The sequence below is a fragment of the Magnolia sinica genome, chromosome 15 (genome assembly GCF_029962835.1).
Source record: "Magnolia sinica isolate HGM2019 chromosome 15, MsV1, whole genome shotgun sequence".
Lineage (NCBI taxonomy): Eukaryota > Viridiplantae > Streptophyta > Magnoliopsida > Magnoliales > Magnoliaceae > Magnolia > Magnolia sinica.
This window is the reverse complement of record NC_080587.1, coordinates 63,512,238-63,521,559: the sequence shown is the minus strand read 5'-3', so window position 1 is coordinate 63,521,559 and position 9,322 is coordinate 63,512,238. Positions and strand designations below refer to the sequence as shown.

At 36.6% G+C, this 9,322-nt stretch overlaps 1 protein-coding gene across 1 annotated transcript; it reads left to right on the top strand.

Moving 5' to 3' along the window:
* The first annotated feature begins 5,684 nt into the window (after positions 1-5,684).
* On the top strand, positions 5,685-6,483 carry LOC131226959 (gibberellin 2-beta-dioxygenase 1-like). The gene is made up of 2 exons (XM_058222650.1): positions 5,685-6,067; positions 6,234-6,483. The coding sequence occupies exons 1-2, from the start codon at positions 5,685-5,687 to the stop codon at positions 6,481-6,483; spliced, it is 633 nt and encodes a 210-aa protein (XP_058078633.1).
* The last annotated feature ends 2,839 nt before the right edge of the window (positions 6,484-9,322 follow it).

Sequence of the window (9,322 nt, the reverse complement as noted above, 5' to 3'; positions counted from 1 at the left end):
CTTTGCTGCAATAATAGTGTTGTAGCATGTGGATTGGCTGAACTGCTGCAAGGCTTGCTGGAGTTCCTTCAATGGCTGCCGCTTCCTCTTCAATGGCTGGAGCTTCATAGCTATAATGGTGGTTGGTGGGTTTGTGTGTTTCTCCCTCTTCCCCTCTTTTTAAAAATATGACCGTTGAGCATGTAAGTGACTTACAAGGAAGTGACTTCCCACCCCCCTCGCCCTGCAGTTTTTGGGTATAGATTTGCCTATAAGTGACTTACAGGTTGTAAGTTACTTACGGGTGATTTTTCTCCCCCAAACACCACCTGTAAGCATGCCTCCTTTAGCACGAAATCGACGTTTGAGCTTTGAGGACTGGTTAGGGCGCCGCCAATCTCTGTTTCAATCCCTCTCTCACACGCTCTCCTCTCTCCCTTCCTACAGATCTCTCCTTCCTCTCTCTCTTCCTGTCGATCTCTCTCCCTCCTCTCTCTCTTCCTGTCGATCTCTCTCTCTCCTCTCTCTCTTCATGGTGAAAATCTGGCGACTCGCCTGATGGAAAAGGTGGATTTGAAGCTCGGGTTAAATCAGATTCACACAGGTGAAAGTATTTCTCTCTCTCTCTCTCTCTCTCTCTCTCTCTCTCAATATTAATGCCGATTTAGGAATTTGGGAGTTAGTAGTTTGTAGATTCCCGATTTGAATGTGGACCCTTATTTCAGGATCTGGAGATTTTTGGGTTTACAGATTTGAATGTGGACCCCAAATTGGGGATTTAGGGATTTTAGGATTTTGGGGATTTGCGGACTTTTAAAATTGGGGATTTTTTGATTTTACAAATTGGGATTTTCTGATTTTACAGTTTTTTCTTCTTTTTTTTTTTTTTTCTTTCTAATTTTCACGATGGATCCTAAAAATCAAGGCCACGCCACAAGGAATAGTGTCAAATCATGCTAAATTTACTATATATGGCCAAGATGAGTCTTGGAATATCCTGATTTTTGGGGAATCCATTCATCCCAGTGTGGCAAATCATATAAGTAGATTGGAAGGCATATAAATATCAGGGTGGAACCTGTATGTACTTTGGACGATTTTGGTGGTGGGAATTACTATTTCAACTGTACCCCGACAGGTGTTGTCTTTGGTTTTGGAAGATTTTGGGTACCACCCACTCCGCACGGTCCATATAGGCAATTTGGATCATTGCAACATGCCCTGGATCTAGCTGCAGTTAGCGGTGAAACTTGGACAGGTGGATTTGGATTGAAGATGGATCTAGCGGTGCAACATGTCCTCCTTATACACAGTAGAGATGTGAAAGATGGAGGAAACATATGTATACTTAGAGAAAGCAGTTAATTGTGTCTACTGTATAATATAATCAGATTTTTTTTCCAATGGTTTAAACATTGCATTATCTCATTTGGCATCTCTACTCTAATGGAATAAGAACTTTTAAAATAAGAGCTACTCTAATAACCTCCTTTTGTTCTAGCAGTTGTTTTAAATAAGCTCATTTGGTAAATTTACTTTTCAAATCTGAAAACAGCTCTTATTTAAAATAAGCATGTTTGGTAACATGTTGAAATAAGGGCATTTTTTAAGGGTAGTAGATATCATTTTTAAAAAAATAAAAAATTACAACATGGCTGTGTGTTGATTCATTTAAGAACCTCCTATTTATTTATTTATTTATTTTTTGCAGGGTTTGAAGATAGAAAAAAAAAAGTTTGAATCATTAACCTTGATCATCAATCATTTAGGCCCCACGTATGATTGATAATAACTCTTGGGAACTACTTTGATTGGATGAATCCAGCCATTTGATCAGTGGTCATTGATCAAATGGCTTGCATTTTTGTTGTCAATTATGTGGGTGGAGAAAAACATGAGAATCACACCCACTTTTCAATGATCTAACAGTTATGCTTTAGAAGTGGACAATGTTCTCTTCTCTAAGTAACTGATATGCTACTCTTAGCTTATCCTTTTGTAACTGATATGCTTGAGAACACACAAAGCTGAACTACACTTTGCGGGGAACAAAGTATAAGGGAATGTTCAAAACAGCTGCCTTGATAAGCTTTGTGGGCCAGATTGTGCATTCTTATTTGCTAAACATCTTTCAGGAAGTTTTACATCTGTGATTTATCACAATCCTATGGTTCGATGCAAAGTATGAGCTTCAGAAGTTTCAGTCCAATAACCAAGAAAATTCAAGCATTTTGATTTCCTGTTAGATATCCATGTGTAGTGTCAGCTTTATTTGGACTAGTATTCATATTTAGATTAATTAACACAAAATTCTATTACTAGTTAAAGATTACTGCTCCCAATTCCCAAGACAGAAACTATGATACACAAAATTCTGCCTTTGTGAACTAACTCCAAGAATGATTTCGATAATGCTGAAAGGAGTACGTGCTTTCTTTGTTGCAAGGTGGATAGATATAAATGAGCTATTTAGGTGCATTTTTTTTTTAATCTTTCCACAAAACCAGTGAATAAGACTTCCCTTCCCTTTTTCAACCAATAATTAGGACTTGGCTTAGGCAATTTACATAACTCTGCTTTATGGGCTCCCATGCCATGTGAAATATTGAATATCACGGCACTATTATATAGGCTTTAACCATGTAGAGCATCATGATTGATTTATACTTTATAATGAGGCATGTTGGAAATGTTTTCCATGATATCTGATTCGGGAGTTAGTTTTCCATGTTGACTATTTTATTTTATTTTTGCATCTTATACTAGTCTTCTTGATGTGATTCTTCGACCCATTACCCGGATTGTGTGTTTATTTCTTGTCCTAATAAGTTGCAGTCTCCTTTGATAGGCAATAGCCTACATACTTTTGAAATATTCTGACACAACAATGTTACCTAAATTGCCAACACCACTACATTTTCCAGTTTGAATTGCCCCCGATTATGGACCATTTACAATTACGCATCAACTATTTTGTCTCTCCATTATCGCTTACTTTCATTTATTTTACAAATGTATTGTTTCTCATTTGTCTTTCCATTATCTTTCTATTTGGCCTTTAATTATCTATCTTGGGATCTTCCATTGTAGAAATTTTCTTCTAAAAAGTTGTATGTACATTTCAGATCTGTTGCAATTAGTTAGATTTCAATCCTAGTTGCTTCATCTATCTTGGGATCTTCCATTGTGGAATTTTCAACATGTGTGCAATTTTCTCATATATATGCAGCCTCTCTCAGCAATTTTGGGTTGGCTTTTATATAAAAGTTGTGCTGCCATGTTTGGATATGAATTTGTTGCTCAAATTTACTAAAACTTTTCCTTTGTGGCTATCATGAATGTTTTGATGGGTGGCTTCCAGTGTTACTATGACACTTCTAAGGCAACATATGAGCTCATTCAAAAGATACTACTTACAGGACTGGAGCCTAGAGCAGTTGATGTGTTTCTTGATTTCATTTACTACTCAGGTGGTCCTCTACCTGACGAACTGCTCAACCAAGTTAAGGTTAGGCATCACCCCACATGATGTCAAATTCTATTTCTTTTAGCCTTTCGGTTCCTCCAATTCATGAAGCTGGTTCTGCATTTCTATGTATTGTTTTCTTCTTCCTTTGAAGTCAAGGTTTGTGTTATTTTGTTGATATAATTTAGAAAATTTTCTGCATCAGTATGCAATCGTTCTTCAAAGCATTTTCTTTTATAAGATTTTATCAGTTGTTCTTTATCTTTATTCAATTTCCCAAGTGCTATTCAATTTTTGCTCATGCCTCATCTTGAAATAAGGTTTTTCTAATGGAGTTATTTTGTTATAACCAGGGAATTCATGTTTCAGAGGACTTTGTTGCCGAGCAATTGAGGTCCATGATTTCTGATATGTAGGTTGTTGTGGTAAGTGACAAGTACTCAAAAGCAAGTTATGATAATGATGGTGGAAAAGGATTCATGTAGCTGACCCCAATTAGTTGGGATAAGGCTTAAATGATGATAATGATGGTCTTCCTTATTTTGCTTTAGGTCACTCAGGTTGGCAGCTGGTATACAGGAAGTCAAAGTTGAAATGGTAAATGGTTTCCTTTATTCGCTCCATTTTTATACATGCAAATTGATTTTCACATTCTGTCCTTCATTTGATATGATTGTGTGCCAGAAAATGATGCCCATCCCAAGCATTACAACAAATATGATGTTGAACTGTGGTGCCAATTATTTCTATTGTTGGTTATTATGTTGGAGGTGGCTTCTATTTTTTCCAGCTAGCGATATTGAGGGATTCATTAAGCTAACTGGATTGTATATAGGAACTAGAGTCCATTCAGCTACAAGTCTACTTATACTTCTAAGATGCGAAACTATAGATGAGCCTGAGTCTCTTCTTTGTTTCTTATCTTTGTTGATTTGTCCTAGGTTCCATTGTCTTTCATAAGGTTGATAAATTATTAGATATGGTGGCAAGGCAGCTCAATTGAGTAGTTGCCTTGTAGCCTTGCATGCTTGCATTGATGTCTTTATCTTTGAACAAGCTTTGCATTGATGTCTTTATTTTGCACTCATGTATGTGAGTGGATAAGTGATGCCATTCTTGTAAAAATTTGCAAATCATATTTGTTCTTAGTTTGTTTTGATTCATTTTTGTTCTTACACTTGGGTTATTATTTTGCTTTTGAAGGTTTGCCAGGACTTTTTACAAGGAAAATGCAAACGGAAATCTTGTCGATACTCTCATGTTTTAGCTCATGGAGTGCCTCAGGTCAAAGATGCATACTTATGATTTCTTCATTGTGATCTGGAAATTTTCATTTGTATTGGTTCATGTCTTCTCTTCAAGCCTGCTGTGTATTTCTTGTTTAACAAAACATTATTTCATTCGCTTAACAATTGGATGAATGTAGTAAGTAGTAACTATGAGTTGGTTCGATCATGTTGCTCCATGGATGGTGCTCTTTGAGGCAACATTTAGGTCTCAGGTGTGATCCCAATTTACCTACCCACAGAAAAAAGGGGGAAGAAACTACTATTTGGTGGAATATACAATATATTGGAGTTGTTCTCCTATGCTTTATTGGCATGGAGGGAGGGGCTGGAGCTGGCTGGACCTCGTGATATTAAGAAATAATTTGAATGAGTCTTAATGCTTTCTAAATGTCCAACTAAGCCTTAAAAATTGATATAACAGAAAATATTAATCCAAACATGAAAACATGACACAACAGTTTCATGTTTTTATGTTTTATTTGGAGAATTCATCACTGTTGCTATGTGCAACATTTTACTTCTCTGTCTGAGTTACAGTTCATTTGCAGCAACATGGAGCACCTATGAAGTCTCCTGGTTCTCGGCTTCAACTTGGAGATGGTAAGTTGTAAGGTCATAGGATCCAGCTGCCTATTGTGTTTTCTAAGATGTTTATGTTTTGCTTATAATTTGAATTGATGCTTCTGTTGATGATTGGAGCATCGTGATGCTTTTATGTGATTAGATTCCCATAGTTCACTAAATTTTCATGTTCAACTTGAATATAAAGAAATTGTTGCTTATTTTATATTTGCACTCAACGACACATGTGTAAGAGCTGGAATTGAACATGGATGCTTTACTCTAGGAAAGCAGTGAGCGGTGGTCCCACCGACATCTCCCGCGTCCTCTGGTTCTCTCTGTTTTCTTCAGCTCTGCTCTGGACACAGAAAAAGAAAAAAAAGAAGAAGATGGTGTCCCAACTAGCATTAGATCAGATTAGTTTTGTAGGAAACCAGAAGCCCATGTCCAACCCTGGCATTCCAACCATAGACCTGTCAAAACCCGAGTCCAAAACTCTTCTTGTGAAAGCCTGTGAAGAGTTTGAATTCTTCAACCATGGCATTCCATTAGAGTTCATTGATAGGTTGGGAGCTGAGGTTGTGAAGTTCTTCTCCTTACCTCAACTTGAGAAGGAAAAAGCTAGCCCTGCTAATCCGTTTGGGTATGGAAACAATAGGATTGGACCCAATGGTGATGTGGGCTGGATTGAGTATCTCCTCTTTCAAACCAATGCCAATTCCATTTCTCAGAGATCTTGGGCCATTTCTAGAGAAAACCCAGAAATCTTTTGGTAAGAAAATCCAACCATTTTCTCTTGCAGCTCAAACCCAATTGCATTTTTCAAATAGCATTAGCTATTTATAGCTACGATTCTTCAACTTGGAGCTTCTGTTTTTATGCAATAATACTTCATGTTTTGATGAAATGACCTTTTTTTTTGGTGGGTTATTTTTCAGCTCTGCTGTGAGTGATTACATATCAGCTGTGAAGAAATTAGCTTGTGGAGTTCTTGAATCTTTAACTGGAGGGTTGAAGGTTGAACCAAGCTTAACTGGTTTTGGAGAACACATTGACCCTCAAATAATATTAGTTCTGAGATCAAACAATACATCAGACCTTCAAATCTCTCTCAGTGATGGGAGCTGTGTTTCAATCCCACTTGACCACAACTCCTTTGTCATTGTTGGTGATTCCTTGCAGGTATAAATTTGCATAATGATGCTTCTTCTTTTTCTTCTTCTTTCTATTTAATTTCCAAGTTTCTCTATTTTTAAGAATGGGCTTAATATGGTGGACCCAATTGAGAATGGGAGAGCAGCAGTATTGCAAAAGTTGTGAAGTATAGTTGCATCTCTGGAAGGAGGCTAGGTTGCTTGGAGTTGTTTGAATCATGGGATGAGGCATCAACCTTCACGCTGCTAACCATGTAATCATTGTTAATGGTTCGTGGAACCGTACTTATGATCTTCAGGCTCGGGTTTGGAGGTATGACATAATCAAGATATTTATTTTCTAAAAAAAAAAATTAATGCTTAATCTTTTGGAGCGCAGTTTTCTCGTTGTTGTTCTTTGTTTCTAAAATGTATTGCATTCTTGCAGGTATGGGCAAACAAAGCCAGTTTATGCATATCGTTTGATGGCACATGGAACTATGGAAGAAAAAAAATATATAAATGGTAGGTACAGACAAAACATTACTAATAAATGATGTGTATGAGTCTTTACTTACCATCACATTGTGAATAAACTCTATATCTCATTTTATTTTCAAATCTTTCTTCTACAATCAAAGTTTGGAAGAAAATGTTTTTTCTACAATCAAAGTTTGGAAGAAAATGTTTTTGTTTTTTTTTTTTTTTTTTGTTACTGCAACAGGTGACAAAAGAGGGACTTGCTGCAAAGGGTGGTTGATAGGCAACAAATACATTGGACCATTTTTAAGGAGGTCCTGCATTTCTTGGATTTGTATTTTAATTGATGGAACATAATTATGATGATCATTTGTTAAGTTTTCAGGGAAAATGATATTCTTTACATTATCTTATTTCATCAGTAGCGGACCTAATTTTGGCTATTTACTATATATTTAGATTAGTTATTCAGCCTTTTGAGCATCCAAACACATTGATATTTAGTCTAGTTTCATATTCAGCCCAATCTTGTGAATGTGTTTCTTATTAAACAATCTTGTGAATTATTTTTTGAATGACTATCAGGTGTAAGATATATATATATATATATATATATATATATAGAAAACAAAAAAAAAATAATGTTGTAAATCAAAGATATTTTAGCGACGGACCAAATCTGTCGTTAATTTCTGAACGTTGAAATAAACGACGGGACCTTATCCGTCGCTAATATTTTTAATGACGACGATTTTTTCGAATTTTAGCGACGGACCAAGCGACGGACGACATCCGTCGTTTATTTGGTTTTATGACGAATTTGGTTCGTCGTAAATTTGCGATTTTGGCGTAGTGTCAGGTGGGCCACATGCACCAAACAGTGGGTATTGAACGCCTACCTTTGGAAGCTCACGTTAGGAAGTAAGGTGGAGGCCACCTTGATGTTTGTGAAAATGCACCTCGTTAACCACCTTCACCATATCCATTTAAGGCGTGGCCCAAAAATAAGACATTCAAAAATCAAGTGGGCCACATGATACAAAATAGTGGATATGAGCAAAGGTAAGAATCTCTCTTCCTTAAAATCTTCGTGCAACCCACCATGACGTTTGTGACAAATCCACTTAGATTCAAAACTTAAGTGGGCCATACAAGAGGGAAACATTGGGTATTGGAGGCCTAGTTTTAAAACACTCGTGGGGCTTAGAATTATGTGTTAAGTGCAATGGTTATTTGTTACCTTGATTGTTAAATTTTATAGTGTCAAAACCGCAATCTGTGTCTTGTGTAGCACATTGATACATTTGTTCAAGGCAATGCATCACATGTACAAGGACAATGCTTCAAGTCAAGAACAATGATCTACTTCAAGTAATGTAAGGTCAAGTATATTGTTCTCTTCTCTAAAGCTTCAGAGTTTTAAAGCTACGAGATCTTGTTCAAGACTCAAGGTGAAATACAACTCAAGAACTATAAGTTCAAGGTTTCTCAAGTTCAAGCTTCATCATGTGTCGAGATCTCAAGTCTCATGAACTTCAAAGATCATCCATCCTCTGAAGAAATGAAGGTTCAATGTCCATACTTCACATTTAAGGTATGAATAACCTTAGATTGACCTCAGGGTAGGTCATTTTGTATACATAATTCAAATTGAATCATTTTATAAGTGTTTGGTCTGTTTTTAGACTAGTCCTGGACTCTATTCGACTAGTCCTAGAACTAGCTCGACCAGTCCAAGAAATTCCAACACTAGTCCTAAGTTGTTGCAAATTTTTAAAATTTTTAGTTGAGCTACGACCAGTCCTGGAGTCTGCTCGACCGATCGTGTGAACAGTACACGACTCATTCACGACCAACCCAGCAGCTACGACTCAAACTCCAGCAACTATTCCTGGCTCTTCACGACCAGTCGTGGGCAGGTCACGACCAGTCGTGAAGTGCCTACGACCAGCTGTGGAACGGTTTTATCTGATCGCGCTCAAAATTTCAAAATGTTGTTGGTCCTACGACCAGTTGTAGTGTCCACAGGATCAATCGAAGATGCAATTTCTGCAACTATAAATAGAAAATGATTTTCAGAGTTTGATATCCAATTCAAATAAAATCAAGGTATCACTCTGAGAGATAAGTTTGTGTTCTTTTTAAGTTACATTGTGCATATTTAATATTCTCTTTTGTTAGCTTTTTATATTTGATTTTGTATCTACATTCCAATCTGATTTGAAAGAGGAATTGTGATATTCCACTTCTTGGAATCAAAATCAAATAGAGCTAGCCTAACTTGATTTAATTTAAAATCAATTAGAACTTAGAACCATATCAAAGTGAGTGTTAGACATTGAACTTCTCTATTCAAACTTCTACTCTGATTTGGTTCTTCTGGGCTGTTACAAAAGAAGAAATTCAGGTATTTT

Coding starts and splice junctions, on each gene's coding strand:
- LOC131226959 (XM_058222650.1), top strand. CDS start 5,685: ATGGTGTCCCAACTAGCATTAGATCAGATTAGTTTTGTAGGAAACCAG. Junction 6,068..6,233: donor GAAAACCCAGAAATCTTTTG/GTAAGAAAATCC, acceptor GTTATTTTTCAG/CTCTGCTGTGAGTGATTACA.